Raw genomic sequence first — 22,846 nt, forward strand, 5'->3', positions numbered from 1 at the left:
TGGTACCAAGAGGTTCCTTGTGCCCTTCTCTCAGTTCCTCCCTTAGTTACATTTTTCTTAACTGTAGACCATTATCAAACCCATGAAATTAATACTGGAATAAATGTGAGTATAGTTTTTGTCATTTTATCAAGTGTAGATTTGTATAACCATCACTGCAGTCAGGAGAAGGAAGTATTCCATTATCAGAAAGAGATCCCTTTCATGCTACCTCTTTATGGTTATACCACCTCTACCTCCCACCATCCCTGACCTCTCAGAATGATGTTTTTAAAACGTGAATGGGATCATGTTACTGCCTGTTTCAAAGCTACCATAACTGATTCCAATTTCAGAATAAAATTTGAACTTTTATGGTTACATACAAACATGCTTATCTCTTTGACCTCACTAAATATATGTAGTACAGCTACACTTGCCTTTTCTGTGTTCTTCTAACAGTGTTTTCAGAGTTTGATCCCTGGACCAGCAACATCAGTGTCACCTGAGAATTTGTTAGAGATGCACATTTTTGGATTCTGTGTCAGATATACTGAGTCAGGAGGTCTGGGGGTAGAGCCCAGCAGTCTTGTATTTTAACAAGTCTCTGAGGGTGATACTGAAACATGCTTAAGTTTGAGGATCTAGCAAGTCAAACTCCTGCCATATGTCTACTTTTGTAGTAGCTTTATCTTCTGGAATATCTTTTAACTCACCATCACCTATCTTCCCAAGATGGGCTCTTTCTTGCATTTCAGTCTCTGTTAAAAATACTTCTACAGAGAGAACTTTACTCAGTATCCAAGTGTTAAATAGCTGCACCTTTATTTTTTATCACCTCTTTTGTATATTACCTATCATATCTGATGTTTTTATTATTCATTAGTTTCTTATTTGTTTCCCCTCCATAATATCTTATAATCTTAGAGAGTAGTAGCTTGCTTGTTGTGTTCACTTGTTAATGCCCAGGACTTGGAATGGTAGGCATACAATAAATAAATGTCCTCTTAATAATTGAATGTTTTTATGCTCTCCTTTTTTTCCTCCTGTATTCCTTAAGACTGTAAAGCTCTAATCCCTAGGATAACTTTATAGAGCAACTAAAATATGTCTATAAACAGATTATTTCTGTATGTTATTATGATTCCGGATATGAACTACTATAACCTAGAAAGAGAAAATTTTTTTCTTACATATTCTAGCTTGTATCTTACACTGAATATTCAATTTTTGCATTTGTTTCAGATGCCCTTTCCCCATTCATTATTAAATCATATGTTATTTTACTAGGCTTAAGTTAAGATCCCCCACATCCTTGATCAGGCAGCAACTGCCAAGGAATGTATAAGCCATGGGATGCTTTGGACACATGTTCTCTATTATGAGTTAAGTACTTTTCTTTTTTCCAGTCTGGTATTCTACACAAATTAGATAATCCGGGCTCTGTCGGAGCCCTGAGGACACTTTGGCCCCATCCTCTTCTTCCCATCTTCTTTTATGCAGCCATTATCAGTAGAGGTGCAGGCCACTTCATCTTCTTGTTCTTGGTGTCTGATAAAGCTTTACAGATGATCAGCTCCTGATGATCAGCTCCAGAAGAAGAGCTGGCTCTTTTTTAGAAGAGAAAAGATATTCAGAGAAGCCTAGTTCCTTTTAAAATTCCTTAGCTACTACCAGTAAAACACAATTATAATACAAAAGGCTAATTATTTGTCATAGAAGACTTCATCATGTCTTTAACCTATATTAGAGCTCTTCTTTAGAGGTGGAAAGCAATCGTGAAATTCCTCATAAGCATTATAAAACAGGATTTCTCCCATTTATAATTAAATAACTTTTAAGTATTATATATTTTGTAAATGTTTCTGCTTGTTTATAAGTCTGTGATTTCTTTAAAAAAACTATATTAAAAGTCCCACATTTTGGGTAATAAATTTCAGAACCTCTATATTGATATGTGCTTAAGTACTTCTATGTTTATCTATTAACTGACATATCTTTTGAATGTCTAGAAGGGAAGGATATAAATGCCTTTAGATCAGGACTGTGTCTTTATATTCTATAGCATGCCTAATTATAAGGCATATATGAAGCAGTTAGTAAATGTGGGGGTAGTTTGGAAACAAGCTTGGGATATATTAAAATAAGCAAATGGATAAAATCTATGGACTGTGTTTTGTGAATGCTAACCAATTTTGGTTATAAAAGAAGTGGATACTTAAGTAATTAAACCAATTTCAATATTAAAGCATTTTTTCTGAGTATTTTTCCATGGAAATTATTTTAATTCTGGTTCTTTGTATAGATAGCCAAAGAATTCTTAAATGTTACTGATCTCATAAACCTTTTGTTTTCTGTTTTGCTTTCTCAATCCTTCTCATGTGATCCTGGATCTTGGGCTGTTAATGGAATGATTTTGGATACTGTGGACCACAGAGCCTATTGTGAAGAATGGCAGGCCTCCAACCTCTCACAGTATGCATTCCTTCCTCCATCAGTACACAGGGTCCTTCAAGAAGCCCCCATTGCGGAGACCACATAGCGTTATTGGAGGAAGCCTTGGATCCTTCATGGCAATGCCCAGAAATGGAAGCAGATTAGGTAATTTAATGGTCTTTTTTTTTTTAAACTTTCTGACTGTAGGTCATGTAGTGAACGTAGCTATTGTTTTTTTTTTTTTATTGTTGTTGTTATTTAAAGATATTGTTTTTTTTTTTATTGTTGTTGTTGTTATTTAAAGATTTTATTTGTTTATTTGACAGAGACACAGTGAGAGAAGGAACACAAGCAGGGGGGAGTGGAGAGGGAGAAGCAAGCTTCCTGCTGGGCAGGGAACCCAGTGCAGAGCTTGATCCCAGAACCCTGGGATCATGACCTGAGCTGAAGGGAGACGCTTAAACGCCTGAGTCACCCAGGCACGCCGCTATTGTTATGGTTGTATGGAAGTCATCCAGCCTTCATTATCTGATTTTTTTTCTTTTTGTAAAATAAAGATCAAGTTGAAAATAACAGAGACAGCAGAAAGATGGAAGGCTATAGAAGGGTACTAGTATTGACACTACAGAGGAGTAATATTTTAAAACCTGTCCATCAGGAAGAAAACAAAACCCCTAGGAGATGGATGCCAGATTTCAAGATGAATGGCATCTCAAGATGGTGCTTAATTTAGGGTCATACCATAGTAACTTCAGATTATCACCGTACAATAGCCCAGTGCAATGATTCATATACATGATTGTCCCCTGAGTTGCTATTCTTAAGTCACTGTTCCATTCTAAGTATTTAGGAAAAATGCATACCTGCAAGTTTCTGTTTATCTCTCTGGTCTTTTTTGATAGCATCTTACTATCACATTGTGGTTTTTAAAATCATTTTAAAATAATGGTTTTATAGTCTTGACATTTAGTGAAGTTTCTGAGGTTTTTATTTTAGTCCTTGCTTTATCTGCTTCCATTGCTGTGGCAGGTTATTTCCTCGTGTGTTTTGTTAATTTGGGGAATATGAGCTTTTATTTATAGTGGGGTTTCACCTATGGGGAAATGTATGTAGCCCTATAGGTTTAACCCTATGGAATGGTGTGCTGGAGTTGGCTCACAGTGGTTCATGAGGGATGATTGTTAAATTTTCAAGAATTTTGCAAGCTGGTTGTTAAATATAGCCATTATTAAAATTTAAATGTTAAAAACCTGTAATTAAGTAAACTAATTAAAAACAAAAGTAGTGAATCCTTAAAAGTCACTATTTCCAAATTATTATAGTACACTTTACTAATACCTCTACTTTTGGGGTTATTTCTGTTGTATCTGTAATAGTCAAAATTTTATGTAATGGTTTATACATTTCTTCCCGACTCCATACTCAGTGGTTGTCATGTTGTAGCTTGAGGTTGGCCATGAAGGGAGTGTTTACCTTACAGAAATTGGATAATACTTCAGATCAGGACTTGATTTCTTGTTATGTTGTCTAGATTGGCATACTTTTCTGCAAAGGTCCAGATTGTAAAATTTTTCAGGTTTTGTGGGCCACATATGGTCTCTGTTGCATATTCTTCTTTTTAAAATAACTCTTTAATGATACAGAAAATACTTTTAGCTTAGGAGCTATATAAAAATAGGTCATATTTGCTGATTTTGGTTCTGAATTTAAGAAAGTAATATTGAAAGTGTTGGTTGTATCTGTAGTTTTTACAGTTGTGAATGGCACAAAATTGAGCCATCTGAGAAGTAAATGTTCTTTCAGTACTCAAAAACTATTACCTGATTCAGCAAAGAAGTTGCTCACACCATGACAAATGAGTAAAATTTTGACATAAGCCTTCATTGTTTCACTTTTCTTTTATTAATGGAAATGAAAATACTGATACTCATGTTGGAACTATACTTGTTCGTTAATGACATGAACAATTTCTTGGTTGAGTCAGGTGGTAGTCAAGTATTTATTCATAGTCTGAGGTTCATATGCTCCTTTGTAGTCCTTTTGCAGTAGAACAGATTTAAGTCTGCCCTTTTAGTACTTTGAGAGTCTCATGCCTTTCTTTAGGAAACTCGCACTTGCACCTTGGACGTCTGACACTTCCCCTTTTATCCCAGTATGGCAGCTAAACTTGGACACCTTCTTACCAAGAACTACGACCCCTCCCTGAGAGAATAACAGAGTCAGTCTATGCATAACAGCTTTTGACTCTCAGTTCTCTTTGTCTTTTCTTCCTTGGTATTTTGCACAAATTCTTGCAAACTCAGCTATCCATATTAAAATATTATTACATTTTACTCAACATTTCCTTGAGGAAGGAAGATTTCAGATTCTCCCAGAAATAGAAGGCATGGTTAAATTATCTTTAACATTTTAAAAGTGTGATAGAAAAGAATACTTGGACTCATATGTGTTGTATATCATCAAATTAGGAATCAGTTACCATTACATTTTATTGCCAAGTTAATTTTTGTTCAAATCTTCACGTAAAATTTCTCCAGAGATCTTTATGTAATTGGAATATATTCTTAAATTACATATCAGTCTATTATAAACTATCATATTTGCAACTGCTTATCTGTGTAAGAATTTTCTCAATAATGGGTTATTAAGGAGTGCCTGGGTGGCTCAGTTGGGTCAACATCTCACTTGATTTCAGCTCAGGTGATGATCTCAGGATTGTGAGATCGAGCCCTCTGTTGGGCTCTGCACTGGGTGTGGAATCGGCCTAAGATTCTACCTCTCCCTCTGCCCGCCCTACCCCCCCCCCCCCACTCATGCACATGCACTCTCTCTCTCTAAAAAAAAAAAACAGTGGTTATGAAGACAAAAAACAAAAATATGGGAATTTTAAGACTGATTTGATAAGATCCTTGAGTTCAGTTTTCTGTTAAACAGTTCTCATTTTCATAAAGCATATATTCATTAAAAATACATATTTGTAATTATAAAATACTGTTTTGTTTTACATACTGGTATTTCATACAACATTTCGTTGAAAGAAGAAGTACAGTTATCTAGAGCATTCTTTGATTTTTAGTTAATATTCATTATTGTATTATTTATTGATCACCTTCTAAAACCTTTTTTCATTTTGGGGAATATAAAAGTGAATAAGCTAAATCTTGCCTCCAAGGATCTCATAACTTGGTAGAAAATCATCTGAAACCAAAAAATGCACTTCAGTGCAGTGGATGTGGTAAGTGTGGACACAATAGTCATCTGTGTCTGAGAGTAGAAAGGATTTCACTGAATGATGACAAATGAACATAGTTTTGAAAAATATGTTTGAGTTCACCAAATTGGTAAATTGGGGAAAGGCATCTCTTATGGATAAAAGAGGAGGGGAAAGTGTTGTGTCAAAGCACTCTAGCGTGAAACAATATGATACTTTTTGGAGGATGAATAATTGTATAAAGAGAACTGTGGTGAGAGATGTGTTTGATATCTAGCATTTGTTTCTGGTATGCAACTCTTGCTAGATGAATTACAGGATGATTGACAAATGCAAATATGGAGCAGGTATATACAAGTATATAAGTTTGTTTTTAATATTACCAGATGGAATTAATCTTCCTCCTCTCTACTCCTGTTTAACTTTTATCTTTAATAATAATAAAAATAATAAAAGAATGATGCCACTTTGTATTGTAATTTAAATGTATTTTTTTCCTCCAAACAGATTTTGGGGGATCACAAACTTATTTCTGTAATTAAATAGATATTTAGAAAATAATTTTTGAATTTTTAAGATTTTTTAAAATTTTTAACACTGTGGAGAGGGGAAGCTGCTTTGAAACTTTTTTTTTTTTTTAAGCATATTCAAAGAAGTAGATCATTTGGCTGTAGACCCAGTGGCACATTATTTTACAGAAAAAATACTAAGCTAAATAAAAGGCAGAAGACCAGGTTTCTATTTTAGCTCTGCCTCTAGGCTGTGTAACCTTTGAAAAATAATTTAACGTTTCCAAGTCTTAGATCCAGGATCTGGAAAATGAGAGAACTGACTAAATAATCCTTGTGGTATTTCCAGTCTGTAATTTTATTATTCAGCTCTTGATAATAACTTGGATGTTAATTGTTTGCATAGTTTTTCATAATCAGAGTGTGAAAGATTTCTAACTAGTGTTTCAAGACATCTGAGTTACATTTGGATCTATTACCTACACAGAGCAACCAGAATGTAAAAATCTTTGTTATGATTTTATGTGTTGGCTGTCTTATATCTTATTTGTAGTGATAATAAATTATGTGATATAGTAAGTTATAATGCCTCTCTTTGAAGATAAATGATGTTTCATTTTGTGATACAGATATTGTTCATGAAAATCTAAAAATGGGATCAGATGGTGAGAGTGACCAAGCTTCTGGAACATCATCTGATGAAGTACAGTCACCTACGGGCGTTTGTCTTAGAAATCGTATACATAGACGGATCTCAATGGAGGTAACCTTATGCCTGTGTATGTGTGTTTGTGTGTATGAATACACATATACATCAAATAGTAAATACAAAGGCACATGACAGTGTAAGAAAATTATTTCTCTGTATTAGTAAAGAATAGTCTTGCAAATATTTCCTTTCTTCTAATTATCTACTATCCCAAGGCAAGTATATGTTAATTGCATTTAACAGTCTGCAAAACACGTGTAGGGTCTCTGTAAGGGAATGTTAATTTTCAAAAATACTGGAAATTCAGAATGATACTTTAGCAAAGTGTTTTTTTTGTTTGTTTTTGTTTTTTTTCAGAAAATAGGATTTTAATTCTATTTTTGAGGTTCATCTGGATACTTAATATTTTATAAATATTTCAGATTTTCAAATGTATACATAAAACAAGCACCAGCTTTTTTCTTTTTGCTTTAATTTATAAATATAGGTATCCTTTCTTTTATGGGTTATTATACCTACTAATTTCTATAGAACATACAAGTTATGTCTTCATATAAAAGAATTAATACCTCATGTATAACCTTAATATCGAAATTGATTATGAATGTTATTTTAGTGTATATTATAGATTAAAATAATTTTCTCCAAAACAATTGAGCTTGTTTTGAATTAAGAATATTATTAATTTTTTTTGGTGCTTTTGAGTTGAGATTACAGTGCTTGGGGTATCTGTCCTATTGGTTGATTGCATTTTCATTGATAAAAGATTGCTTCTAAATCAGATAAAGAGCAGTAAAAACAGTATCAGCCTTCTAAATGATAAATTAATATTTTCAGCTCTTGAGATCAACTTGATATCTGTTCATATCACTGTAAATTATATCATAATAGAATACATTTATCAGATTATATAAATACAATTTTAATCATAGGTTTAAAAGTTTTTTTATTATTAAGATTTTTATCTGAACTTTCTCATTCTTCCGTTGAGCTGTATTTATATTTTGCCCCAAAGGACAGTCTCTTGATGATATTCTTACTTTCATGTATTATTATAGCAGAAAAGAATTCTTTCTTAACATCCTCGACATCTTGCATACACATATGTATTCTTACTTAGAATGTTTTGAATATTACTTTCTGTGTATGCTTCTAGATAGATTTTAAATATTTTGTTCTAATAATGTTATTGTGATTTGTTTGGGATTATCTAAAATGTAAAATTAATATGGGAGAACAATTATCTTTTCATTATTTAGTCTTACCATTTGGGAATATGGTATATATTTCTGTACTTGAGTCATATATCTCTCAGTAAACATTTATATAGTTCCTATATATCTCAGATTTGTTTTATAGTTTGGTTATATTATAAATAATAGGGCTTTATGTTTTATAGGATTTATGTTTCTTCGTGTGACAATATATGCAAGATTCCCTTTTCAGTTTCTCCCAAGTTCACATTTTATAAGTAAATAGAATAGAATAGAAATGTGCTCCCCCTACCAGCCTTTTAAGAGCCATCTTTGTATCCCTGGAATAAATCCCACTTAATTTGATTAATGACGTGTATATATATTTAAATTTGATATTCATACTTAAATTAGGCTTTGTTCCCAACATGGGGCTTGAACTCATGACCCTCAGATCAGGAGTTTAGTGCCCTACCAACTGAGCTAGCCAGGAACCCCTGATTTTTTTTCATGTATTGTTGGATCTGGTTGGCTAATGTTTTGTGGAGGATTTTTATGTCTGTGTTAGAGATACTGGTGTGCAGTTATTTGGGGGTGTGTGTGTGTGTTTGTGTGTGTTGTCTTTATCTGATTTTGGTATCAGGGTAATGCTGGCCCCATAGAATGAATTTGGAAGCTTGCTTTCCTCTTTTTTGGGAATAGGTTGAGAATAGGTATTAACTTATTTAAATTTTTGGTGGGACGAATCTGAAACTGTCTGGTCCTGGGTTTTTGTTTGTTGGAAGTTTTTGATAACTGCCTCAATTTTATTGCTGGTAATTGGTCTTTTCAGATTTTCTGTTTCTTCCTGATTCAGTTTTAGGAGGCTGTTACATATTTCTAGGAATTTATCCATTTCTTCTAGGTTGTCCAGTTGCTGGCTTACAATTTTTCATAATATTCTCTTACAATCCCTAGCTTTTCTGTGGAGTCAGTTGTTATTTCTCATTTTTCCTTTATAATTTTGAGTCCTCTTTCTCTTTTTTATTTTAACTTTTTTTAGTCTGGGTAATGGTTTGTCAATTTTGTTGATCTTTCCTTTTTTAAAGATTTATATGAGAGAGAGAGAGGGAGAGCATGTACACACACACAAGGGAGGGGCAGAGGGAGGAGAGAATCTGGAGCAGACTCCCCACCGAGCACAAAGCCCAGGCTCCATCTCTTGACCTTAGCCAAAAATCAAGAGTTGGATGCTTAACCAGCTGAGCGAGGTGCCCCAATTTTGTTGATCTTTTCAACAAACTAGTTCTTAGTTTCATTGATCTGTTTTTTGTTTTTTGGGTTTTTTTGGAGTTTCTATTTCATTTATTTATTTATTTTTAAGGATTTTTATCTATTTATTTGACAGAGATCACAAGTAGGCAGACAGGCAGGCAGAGAGAGAGTGGGGAGCAGGCTCCCTGCCGAGCAGAGAGCCTGATGCGGGGCTCAGTCCCACGACCCTGAGATCATGACCTGAGCCGAAGGCAGTGAGGGTTTAACCCACTGAGCCACCCAGGTGCCCTTATGTCATTTATTTCTACTCTAATCTTTATCATTTCCTTCTACTAAGTTTGGACATTGTTCTTTTCTGGCTTCTTTAGGTGTAAAGTTAGGTGGTTTAGATGAGATTTTTGTTGCTTTTTACTTCTTTCCATTGATACAGCAATGATAAAAGATTTCAGTTGTCTCACTGTGTTGTGTACAAAACCTTACAGTATCTGCTTGGTTGTTATTAAACTGGTCACATTTTGTGGTAGTTTTTGCATCTTTCTACATGGTATAATAATGTCTAAGTAAATTCCATCTGAAATTTACCAGTGAAAGGACTGAGAAATAACTGGGTTGCAGAGTACCATTTCTGTAGAACTATGTTGTACACTTTTGCTTACAGTAAGTGCATTTACATTCAGATATTATATAAAGTCAACATGGATAACTTTGGAACTGTAATAAAACTTAACAGTTTGTGATTACCTACAAATACCTTCTTTCTCCTTTCTTTTTTCTTAAAGGATTTAAATAAGCGGTTATCACTGCCTGCAGATATCAGAATACCTGATGGATATCTTGAAAAATTGCAGATAAACAGCCCACCGTTTGATCAACCAATGAGCCGAAGGTCTCGTAGAGCCTCTTTAGTAAGTTTTCAGTCTCCTATATCTATGCTATCAAATCTGTTTGATTTTTCTGGGTGTAAACATTTTACATTAATTTTTATGTTTACTTTTTGAATAACTAAATTTTAATACATTCCTTTTTGGATTTTATTGCTTTCCAGTTATTAAGGGTTTAAAGATCTATATTGGAATATAATTTAGGCTATAGTCTTTTAGGTTTTGGAAAAATTTTATTGATATATGCTAGAAGTAAAGAATAAGTATTAAATACATAAATGTATACTAGGAATACAGAAAAGTACACAAACCATAATTGTATAGCTCAGTGTATTTTTGCAAAGTTAACATACCTTGTAACCAGTACCCAAATCAATAAAAGAAAATTACCCAAATCTAAGGGGCGCTTGGGTGGCTCAGTGGTGTAAAGCCGCTGCCTTCGGCTCAGGTGATAACCCCAGGGTCCTGGGATTGAGCCCTGCATCGGGCTCTCTGCTTAGCAGGGAGCCTGCTTCCTCCTCTCTCTCTCTGCCTGCCTGTGATCTCTGTCTGTCAAATAAATAAATAAAAAATCTTAAAAAAAAATTACCCGAATCTGAGAAACTCCCTCCTGCCACCTCTCTGTTCACTTTCTACTCCCACTTCCTCATCTGTAACCACATCCCTGCTTTCTCATGCCAAAGATTAGATTTACCTATGTTTTCCATTGTTTTGTTTATATAATGCTTATAGTATATTTTAATATCTCAAGACTTTTTAAAATCTTCATATACATTCACATTCTTATTTAAAAGATGCTTTTGTTACTTCTGATTATTCATATTTAAACTTTTGAACTTTAATTGGCTATATAAATTATTAAAATACATTTTATACAAATATATTAAAATGTATATTCACGTTTATATTGTACAGTATACATGGAAGAATAGATTGTATTCTTTTTTTGGGCTGCCCTCTTGCTGAAGGTTATGCTCATGTTTCATCTAGTTTGTTGCATATAGTTCATTTGTTCTTACGATTGCATGGTATTCCATTGTATATTATACTTTATTCAGTTTCCTGTTGATGGACACTTAAATATTTGGGCTGTTTTTAGTTTTTGGCTATTACCAAATAGTGATTCTATCATCATTCTTGTGAATGTATTTTGGTTAACATATGTAAGCATTTTTGTTGAGTACATACCTAGGAGTGGAACTGTTGGATCAGATTGTGTACATATGTTCAGCTTTCTTAAACACTGTCAAAAGAGTTTCTAAAGTGGTCATACCAGTTTACACTCACATCATTATTTGACAGTTCTGTTTATTCTCCTTAGCCAATTTCTGATAGTCTTTTAAAAAAATTTTTTTTTAGCTTTTCTGATGAGTGTGTAGTATTACCTTATTGTGGTTTTATTTGCATTTTTCTGATGACTAAGCTGAACACCTTTTTATTTATTTTTTAAAAAGATTTTATTTATTTATCAGAATGCACAAGCAGGCGCGCAGAGTGGCAGGAAGAGGCAGAGAGAGAAGCAGGCTCCCTGCTGAGCAAGGAGCCCAATGCAGGACTCGATCCCAGGATCCTGGGATCATGACCTGAGCTGAAGGCAGTAGCTTAACCGACTGAGCCACCTAGGCGTCCCTCAGCTGAACACCTTTTTAATATTTAGTGGCCATTTAGACGTACCATCTTTTGTTATTTAACTTCTGAACTCTGTCATCTCTTTTCTTCTGGTTTTTCTGCCTTTTTCTTATTGATCTATGGAAATTCTTTATACATTCTGTATAAAGAAACTGTGAGTTGTATGTCTTACAGATATCTTCTAGCATATGGCTGTTGACCTTTGCAATTGCATTAAGCATCACTGATTGAAAGGTCCGCTTTCTCTGTTGCAGTGTCACCTTTGACATAAATTCAGGTGATTGTATATGTAAGGATCTCTTTTGGATGGTTATAGTCCTATAGAATGCATGCATATTTAAGTGCTGTGGAACAACAGAAAGCAAGTAAAATGACTTTGCATATTGCACGCTTACAGAAGAGAGAGTGCTTGAGCTGGCTTTAGAAGTATGCGTAGGAACTTGTCAAGTTGATAACAAGTAGAAGGGTGTTCTAAGCAGAGGAAATTTGATGTACTAATACCCACAATATAAATGTAGGTATGTTGGGGAAATTATAACTGATGTAAAAGGTAAATGTGGAATAAGATTAAAGAATAGGGCTTGAAAGAATAGGATAAATCCAAACTGTAAAAAGCTTTGGCTATCAGGCCAAGCAGAAGTCTGAACTTTATTCATCCTATGTAATGGACCTCAGAGGTATTGATTTAAACAAGGGCTGACGTAATCACATTTTTGTTTCCTAACAGTGGCTTCAGGAAAAGTGTAAATGAAGTAGAAGGGCAGAAAGAGGCAGGGAGATAGACTAGGAATTTACTCAAAATTTGGGATTATGTGGCAGTCATGTGGAAATAGGCAGGACCTCTGGTAGTCAGCTGAACTTTGTGTTTGAAGGAGGAGCCATTGGTGAGGATTCCTGGATTGCTAGCAGTTTTTATTATATCATGGAATGTTTTTATCCACCAAAAACTTGTGTTTGGTTACATATTCTAAAGAATAAAATTACCTTATACTGTGTGTCACATGAGCACATTGTTATTTGACATTCATCATTGTATAATAAAATAAAAGTATAGTGCTAACTGGATTTTGGTATGTAGGTTTATGATCACCGTAGTTTTGTATCACTGCCTGAGACATTTTTTTTAAAGTAGCTTTGCCATTTGAGTACCCATTTGAAAGTGTTCTTTGGCTATCAATTTTTATTAAAGATTAGTACTTAGGATAAATTTTGGAGTTATTGAATGTTCACATTGGGACTAAAGGTATGATTTAATTACCACATAATTCTTAAAGCTGTCCTTTATGAGCTATCTTTTCCAGTCTCCATGAAATTAAGGAAAACAGTGCCCTCTAATGAATGTTAAGTGATGGAGTTTTTATTGTGGTTGAGTATTCCTACTCATCCTCCTTGGTTTTTGATCCAAAGTGGTTTATAGATTTCAGATTAATTATGCCAGTTGTGTTTTGGTTTCTACTAATGCACCCTTTTCATTATTTATCTACCTTGCTGAACTAAACCATGTGGTTTCTTTTGAAGTATATTAGGAAATTATTCTTCGCTAGGTTTTTGTATGAAGGGGGGAAGGGTTAGGGAATGGATGGAAAGGCAATGGGAAAAGAAATACATTCTTCAACCGGGGTTAGAGCATGTTTCCATGGATAATACATTCCTTTTATTGCAAAATTTATTTGTTTTAGGGAGTGTGTATAAGTGGGAGGGGGGGAGTAGAGGGAGAGGGAGAGGACCTCAAGCAAACTCTGTGCTGAGCACGGAGCCCAGTGCAGGGCATGATGCCCCAACTCTGAGATCATGACCTCAGCCAAAAGAAAAAAAAAATTTTTTTAAAGATTTTTTATTTATTTGACAGAGAGCACAAGTAGGCAGAGAGGCAGGCAGAGAGAGAGAGGAGGGAAGCAGGCTCCCCACTGAGCAGAGAACCCAATGTGGGGCTTGATCCCGGACCCTGGGATCATGATGCGAGCCAAAGGCAGAGGCCTTAACCCACTGAGCTACCCAGACGCCCTGACCTCAGCCAAAATTAAGAGTCAGATGCCTTACTGACTGAGCTACCCATGCATCCCTGGATAATACACTCTTTATCTAAATATATATATATATATTTTTTCAAGATAAAATATAAAATTTTAACCTTGTCTTTCTAAACGTATAAAACTTTATATTTTTGTGTATTTAATAGCAATGTTAAATGAATAGAGTAGTAAAAATAATATAAATCCTTTGAGTAGCAATTAAGAAACAAATCACAATTTCTGATTAAGAGAGACCTATAGTAGAGCTAATTGATTCTTCTATAAGTGTATGATCATCAGCAGCAGTAGCAGCAGCCTAAAATGAACCTTCAGTATTTCTTGGTTATCGTATGTTGTCTTTCTCTGGTTAATCCTTCCCCTCTCTCGGAAGCCCCCACGGTCCCCGCCTCGGCCTCGGTAGCCGCCCCGATCATAGCCTCCTCTTCCACCGCGACGATCATCTCCATAGTTACCCCCCATATGAGAGCCTCCTGGTCCCCCTCCTGGGCCATCTGGTTTAGGGGCCTTACACTGGTTGCATTCATTCCTCCAGAAGTTCATGTTCTCACACATAGGATTTGGACACTTCCAGTCACCAGCTCGCTGCTGGCCGCCGCCACCACCACCTCCACTAGGGAATCCTCCCCAGCCACCGCCACCACTGCCACCACCTCCGTAGCCTCCACAGCCCATAGGTCCTCCTCGCCCTCGGCCTCCACGACACGACAGATGCCCTATATGATAAAGAGGAGAGAAGCCATTAACCAGAAACCACCCTAATTTTTTTAAATAACAAACATGCAAATCTGTCTCTACTTGTACACATTCTGGTCTTTCCTTTTTTTAAAAGATTTTATTTATTTATTCATGAGAGAGAGCGCGTCATAGGGAGAAACAGGTTACCCACAGGGCAGGGAGCCGGATGCGGGACTAGATCCTAGGATGCCAGAATTGTGACCTGAGCCAAAGGCAGACACTTAACCTGCTGAGCCACCTGGGCACCCTCTTTCCTCCCTTTAATTTTGAGGAATTGTCTTTCTTCCTATCCCTTCTCAGGATGATTAGAATATTTTTGTCATCCTTGTATACTCAAATATATTCAGTTTCCCTCTCTTGACTGAATTCTCCCTATTTTTATTTAAATACACTTTCCATTTTAGAAGAGTGTTAGATTTATAGAAGAATTGAAAAGATAATATAAAGAGCTCCCATACATATACCCAGGTTCTACTGTTACTAACATTTTAGTTTAGTGTGTTGCCACTAAGGAAATCAGCATTTTCTATATTACTGCTATTCCGCACTTTATTATTTCCCTAGTTTTCCACTAATGTCCTTTTTATGTCCCAGGATCCCATCTAGGACATGTCCCACATTACGTTTAGTTTTTTTTTATGTGTGTATTGGATTGGTGAAGTGCTGTTTAATATTCATTTATGGTTGATTAGAAGTGAGCTGTTCTAACTCTTAACGTATTTAGACACATTAGATTAGTGAGTGGAAAGCCCACGTGCCAGTAGACAAGATTCATTAGAGCATTGATTCACTTAGAATGATGGCATGCTCAGTGGAATTTTTGTGAAACTATTAAGTGCAGCTCTAGTACATTGAAAGTCTACATATGAAATATGCCTCATTATATTTAAATTATAGGTTTTACACATTCACAGAATCTGCTCTTCCTAACAATGATTTGGATTCCTCTTATGGCTTGAGCAATATATATCATATGTAGTCCTTTCTTATTTGTAAGAGTAGGTGAAAAAGTAGTGTATCAAGTTCTGATGTCTCTTTGAAATAGTAAATATATCATGGAGCGTGGAAGTGAGACTCAAAGTCCACTCACAATTTAATGTACCTTTGGTATATTATGAACAGAATTAAGATAGTACCATACTGGTGGTAACATTAATTTTTGGAAGACAAAATTAGCAAGTAGAATAAAGGTTCTCAATCTCTTTTCTGCCTCGGACATTTCTATCAGTAACAGTAGTTCCATAATTCTCACAAAGAGAGAAATGGATGTTTGAAAAAAATCTTCCTTTGTCCCCTGTGTTTCTTACATATGCATTCACTTTTAGGATGGCATCCAGAGAACTTTTGCACATACTTCATTTGTTTTTAAGCTCAGACTACATTGCTAGCATGTTAATACCTCTTAAGGAAGGCACTTTTGTCATGAGCACTGGGTGTTACATGTAAGTGATGAATCACTAAATTCTCCTAAAACCAGTATTACACTATATGTTAACTAACCAGAATTTAAATAAAAACTTGAAAAAAAAATATTTACAGCTATGATATGGTCATTATGTTGGCAGAGCCAGAGTAATCTGGAAATCTCCCATAATGCTCAGTACTACTTACAGGTTATATTTAATTATAAAAAGGCTATATAAATTATAATTTATTTGGGATTTTTAAAAATTTTCATGTGCTTATGCTGTAAGAATCACCTGAACAGAAATTTGATTTGGGCTGCCAAAAAAGCCAGCTATTCTCTTGGAGCAATGAAATAACAAAAAATTATCTTCATTTGTTTGGAAAGTAGAATTAAGGAGATTTTTATATTTTACTAGTATATATAAAGTTGGGGCTCCTGGATTGCTCAGTTAGTTAAGCATCTAACTCTTAATTTCATCTCATGTCATGATCTCAGAGTTTGGGATTGAGCTCCAAGCTGGCTCTGTGCTCAGCGGGGAGTCTGTTTGAGATTCTCTCCCTCTCACTTTGCCCCTACCCCAGCTTGTGGTGGCACTCTCTCTGTCTCTTTTTCTCTAAAACAAATAAATCTTTAAAAAATAAAATATAAAACTTGCTGTTTGATTCCTTTAGCTATTTCTGTTTTTATAAAACTTTTAAACTATCATAAAGTAACCTAATGATGGAACTCAGTCTCGATTGTGAAGTCAGGAAAACTGGAATCATTTCTGTCGTCTTCACTGTATCCCCAGTACCTAACATTGTACTTGGTAAATGTTGAATAAATGAGCTTTGTCCTCTGTCCTCTGAATAATTTCTGTAGGAGAGCATGTCAACAAGCTAGTCATTATATCTATTGTTAATCTTGTCATGTTCAGCAGATAAAAATGCAAGCAAAATTTTCTAAAAATTCCATTTAAAGATTCAGTAAGTAATATTGACATGTAATTATTAAAACCTTGAGGCTGGAAATTATTAAATGAGGTGGTTACACTTTATTCTGGCAGATAATTCACTAGTGTAACTGTACCTTTTGTCTGAATTCCCTGCCTGCCTGCATGATGAAATTCAATAATGCTCTTTATCTTATAGATTGATTATTCAAATTTAAAATCAACTTTATAATTATAGAAAGTATTTACCTTTTTAAAAAGCAGACTTTCAGAATATTTTAATGATCTCACTAAATGTCATTCTCTGAAGAATGACTTTGTTATGTCAATATTTGATTATCCCTTAGTTTATTCCTTATATGCTTCATATGATACAGTAATCTCTATAACATTTTTATCTTTACAGTGAATCTGTAGTTCATTTACATACTCCTTAAAGCAAATATCAGCATTTTTGTCATAGCCACTAGACCAAAGTGTATTTAATGTTTTAAAGGAGTGCTAGTATTTATTTACCTAAGATAAAAGAGTGAACAAGAAAATTTCCCCACTCCTGTTAATAAAAAGTTCTAGTTTGCAGTCATATTTTTCTTTGTGGTTCTAATTATTGTAAGATATTTTTATTTTTCTCAGGGTCATTCTTTGTTTTGTTTATACTAGTTTCCATTTATTACTAATACAGTTTTTTCCCCTTCATGTAAGATAGGACACAAAACTTAAAATTCATGGCAGAAGTGCAGTAGTCCCATATTTGTGAGTTTCATGAATTCTAGAGATAGGTCTAAGAAAATAAACACATTTTACCATAGTTTATGTGACCCTAGCAATTAGCTTTTTTTCAAAGTAGTTATTTGTGATCCTAGCTCAATAGGCAATAGATAAAACACTAAAAGACTATTCAGGATCAGGCTCTCATGTACCAGATAGTGGGCTATTTGCCACATTTTCCCTATTAAAGTTAAAAAACTCCATTTGTATTTGGAAAGTGTTACCTATTGTAGTTTTTATTATTCTGCAGTTACTGATAATAGAAAGCAAGGACTTAGTATCTCTCAGTCACATATAAGACAGTGTACATGGGTGGATGGTGTGTGACAGTTCCAGAATATCATTTTTTTTTAATAAAATTGCTTAAAAATACCACATAGTGAGAAGAATTTTAGAGAGAGCAAAAAGTTTTGCAGTCATCCATTAATACCACCTGTGACTGAAGTTTTTATTAGTTTAGCAAAATTGAATTAAGTACTGTTAGACATACAGTTTTCCTCATGGTTTTTAACATGATATAAATCATTGTAACAAAAGGATTAAAGATGCGTCAGTTATGCTTTACTAAAAACAATAAAATTTAATTTATAAAGATAACAGCTTATTTGGGGGACCTGTGCTATTTTTGGCCTTTCAACTTTGGGCAATTTACCCTACCAACATGGTAAGTGATGTTAAGTCAAATTGTCAAGTACTGTTTTTTTTTTATTCAACACCTGTGGAAAAATTGCATATTTGAACCTTTAGAATTGGACTAAAACATAGTATTTAAGGACCCAGTGTTATTTATACAACTTTGAGAGCCGAGATTGTGTATAAAAAAACATTGTTTCCTTTCACTGGCTATTTTTTTAAAGGGCGTGACACCATTCTCAATGAGAAGTGAATCTTTAGACTATTGCCTTTTCTAGGACCTACAAAGGAGTAAGAGAAAGCAATTTTAAGAAAATTCTTAATTTATCTGTTGCTGCTTTCTCAATCCCTAAGTTTTTGTCTCTGTATTTTTTTCTTTTTCCTTAAATTTTTTTGTTGAGGCTTTTTGTTTTTAGTTTTTAAATGCTAAGTTTCCATTACATATTTGGGTGTATTCCATCTACTTCGTTTATTGACTCCATACAGAAATGAGGCAAACAAGCTCAAGGTTTAAAAGCAGTGGTTTTACAAACTTATATTTAAGGACTTTTTGAGAAAGAGTAGGGGTGTCAGATTTAGATTTAACTACTTCTGCGTTAGTTTCCTGATCCATAATGGAGTGTGACTTGCACTTGTCTTTTTCATTGCATTTTGGTTAGAAAACCTGAAACAAGTAGTATTTTGCTGTTTGCAGGCTTTCCTAGGGAAGTCGAGGATTAGTGAAGGAAAATATGTAGGAAAATTACTTACTTTGCAGTTTTGCTAAAAAGGAAATCATGTAGTTGTCTTTTATAAAGTTCTTTAGTATCTTAAAATGCCGGTGGTATCTTAAATCTCAGGGCCTTAAATGAAAACATTTTTTTCTTAGCAGAATGTTAACCAATCTATATAAAAAGATGATTTTTTTTAAATTGGGAACTTTGATATTTTAGAACCTTTGAATGTTCAACATTGGATGTATTTTAAAACTTGACAGATGTTAACAATTTAATTATAATCAGATTTTTCTATTTCAAGACACTCTTTAGATCAGGAAAGTTTCAGAAGTTGAAGAAGAGGAGTGCCTGGTTGGCTCAGTTGGTAGGTCATGTGACTCTTGATCTTGGGAGTCATGAGTTCAAGCCCCATGTTTGGTGTGGAGAATAATAAAAATAAAGCACACTCTTTTAAAAAGAAAAAGGATGATATTTAAAAAAAATCGAGGAAGGGACAGATTGAAATTTTAAGAATATTAAATTTATAATTGTTTGTTTTCAGTCAGAAATTGGGTTTGGAAAAATGGAAACCTATATCAAATTGGAAAAGCTTGGAGAGGTAAGCAAATATTTATTTCAATAATATAAAACACCTTTTTTTTTTTTTTTCTTGTTCATTATCCGAAGTCCACAGTCAGTCCACAGACTTTTACAACCGGGGGGGCGGGGGCGGGGGGGGCAGATATAAGCACTGTTGTCTAAAAGATTATATCTTGTACAGAAAAGGCCACAGAATGTTAGAAGGAAGAAAACCTTCAATTCTTGAAATTATGGCATCAATTTGAAAGGAAATGAGGTTTTTTTTGTCTTTTTAGTTTGTAATCTTTTATTGAAGCAATAAAAGCTTTCTTGGTAACAAAATAGGCATCTATCTGTTAGCCTCCTGGTAGTCTGCCGTCTGTGCTGTCATATGGAAAATTAAATGAGTTCAAACCTGTGAGAAGTCAAAATTTTATTTCTAAAGATGAAGACACATCTTACTGAAAGTTAAGGAAATTTTTGGCTAAGAAGACCTTGGTTTTCTTGAACTTGATACTAGTCCTGACTAATTTCGAAGTGGTCTTCCCCCCAGGGTGAGAAAGGGCCAGGCAGAAGATAATGGAATTAGCTAATAGGGAAGCTTAAGAGAATTTGTGGGCTATCTTGGCAATGATAGAAAAAATCTCATGTAGAATATATTTGAATATACTTGTTCTTTAAAGGAGAGAAAGGAGAGTGAATGTATGCAAATTCTGAGAATTCTGAGATCTGATTAAATTTTTCTAATTTAACATGGCAGTTACATTTTCAGTTTTCAGTTAATATGCTCAATTAGTTGCCTCAAAGTCCACATACCACTGCAGGTAAAGTATCTTTGATTCTAAAGCTACTGATCCAGTTACTAATCAGATATTCTCTTTAGATTTTCATACCTTGAGACACTCCATAAGGTTCTAAGAATATGAAAGCTCTGCATATGGTACTGAAAGTCCTCTTAGCTATAAGAAAACCAAGACAAGACATTGTAGAGTTTTCCTTGCAAAATGAACTTTAACCTATGATTACAAATTAGGAATTTAGTTAGGGCTCTTTATTGTATAGGTGCTATAGATGGACTCAGGATATTTTGATGTGTCTTTCAAAAATATATTTTACAGGGTACATATGCGACAGTATATAAAGGAAGAAGTAAATTGACAGAGAATTTGGTGGCATTAAAAGAGATCCGGTTGGAACATGAAGAAGGTGCACCCTGCACGGCTATAAGAGAAGGTAAAATTTGATCTTTGTGAGCAAAATGAATAAAAGAATTTATATAGAATGTTTTAAAACCAAAGCTGCATATCAAGAGTTTTGTTTGTTTGTTTGTTTTTGTAAGTAGAAAGAGCTCAGACATAGATAACTGGGAGATATATTTACACATTTAAAAAGCTAATATTTAAAGTCAAAATATTTAACAGTATTTTTTATTATCATACAGTGAGATACTATGAAGTCATTAAAAATTACTGTCCTGGATAAGTATTTGACATTGGGAAATATTATGTATTATCAATGGGGTAAGGAAACTATAAATTAATAAACACAGAAAGTAAATACCAGGATACCATTTTTTTTTTTTAAGCTAGATTATCTAGAAAATGGCTTGAAGCAACTCATACGCAGTTTGGAGGGAAAAAATGGTATCCTAACCTACATCTAAATTAATCTTATATGTCTCAATAAGTTAATATTTGAGGAAAAAACAGAAGATATTATGGAGAATATTATTCTAACATTGGGAACAGTTTGAAGTATTAAAATAAACCCAAAGCCATAAAATGAAAGATAAAAAATGATTCTGTTAAAATTTATACTATACTATAGATAGTATAATTTATACTATAGATTGCATTGGTGAAGTTTTATTTTACACTTAAGAGAATCTTAAACTCCGTTCATATGTTAAACTTCAGATTTTTATAGTATGGCTACCACAGACTGAGTAATTGACTTTTTTTTTTTTTTTGCAGTTTCACTATTAAAGGATCTAAAACATGCAAATATAGTAACCTTACATGACATTGTTCATACAGATAAATCTTTGACTCTGGTCTTTGAGTATCTGGTAAGCATTTAACGAAAATTCAGTATGTACTTTTACAATAATAAGACATAGGAAATTGAGTTAACAGCTCCAGGGCATAGCTGTTGAATTATTGATACTTAATTAATTTTGTGTTGCACATAATTGAATTATGTGTTGCACATTTAATATCTTTACTCAAAGGAAAAAACACTTTTAAAAATTAAATAGTATTGAGTAAATCAGCCATGCCTTCTGAGAAGTACGTATCACATAGTAAAGTACTGTATTTTTTCAGGATAAAGACCTAAAACAGTACATGGACGACTGTGGAAACATCATGAGTATGCACAATGTAAAGGTATGTTTTAGTGTGTCATTTTAAATAGCCCTTATATTTTTCAAACATAGAAAGTAACAGGAATATATAGAAATAGTAATTTTAGAGTTTTCAAAACATGCAAATATGTAGTGTGTGGAAACTGCTGCTTAGAATTTCTTCAGGCCTGTTGTTCAGCTTCCTGCCCTGGCTTGTTAATGTCCTAATGCTCTATTTTTCACCTACAAGTAAACTGGAGATACATTCTTGAATCCTCTGTACTTGAAGCTCTTTGTTGTCAACTCCATAGAATCGAAGACCTTCTGTGTTCCACATCCCTTTTTCTACCAAAAAAAAAGTCTACCATTAGCTTTATTAGAATTGCTTTTTTCAGAGAGTCATTCAGAGCTCTACAGTGCTAATTCCCTTTTCTGAATCATAGCAGATTTTGAAGGCTGTGTAGGAGGTGCAGAAAGTAAAGTACCCAGAGGGTGGGTGATAGAAGCTGGTTTAGGTTATTTTTATAGCACGTAATTTGCCAGAGCTATGCAGCACCATTCTCTTTGACACCTCAGAATCTTTATAAAACCACCAGTTCCAATGCCTTATTTTAACAACACTGTCCCAGATCAGGTTTTTTTTGGTGGGGGGTGGGGGGTGGGGGGTGGGGGGGAGATGTTGGTTAGTTGTTTTGCCAGAATATCATAAATTGTAAGCCTTAGTAGGCTATAAACTTATGAGGATATATTTATTTTAAATCATTTTCTATAACAAATGGACTATTACTATACAAAGTTTCATTTCATTTTATTTTCAGTGTTTATTTTTGTAGAAATTGTCAGACTAGAAAAATAGATAGATGCTTCAAATAGAATAATAAATTGTAAAATTTGGAGAACAGCTATATAAGGAAAGGCT

The 22,846-nt window shown here is 34.1% G+C and overlaps 1 protein-coding gene across 3 annotated transcripts in view; it reads left to right on the forward strand.

The window, feature by feature from the left end:
• Positions 1-22,846, forward strand: part of CDK17 (cyclin dependent kinase 17) — a 110,522-nt gene that overhangs the window by 74,074 nt on the left and 13,602 nt on the right. For all 3 annotated transcript variants that reach the window (XM_082739257.1, XM_082739259.1, XM_082739258.1), the window contains exons 3-9: positions 2,416-2,580; positions 6,765-6,898; positions 10,071-10,196; positions 19,567-19,623; positions 20,702-20,816; positions 21,557-21,651; positions 21,908-21,970. In XM_082739257.1, the coding sequence (XP_082595383.1) occupies positions 2,416-2,580; positions 6,765-6,898; positions 10,071-10,196; positions 19,567-19,623; positions 20,702-20,816; positions 21,557-21,651; positions 21,908-21,970 (755 nt within the window). The remainder of the gene's footprint in view (positions 1-2,415; positions 2,581-6,764; positions 6,899-10,070; positions 10,197-19,566; positions 19,624-20,701; positions 20,817-21,556; positions 21,652-21,907; positions 21,971-22,846) is intronic.

This window comes from Mustela nivalis (assembly GCF_964662115.1).
Source record: "Mustela nivalis genome assembly, chromosome: 7".
Lineage (NCBI taxonomy): Eukaryota > Metazoa > Chordata > Mammalia > Carnivora > Mustelidae > Mustela > Mustela nivalis.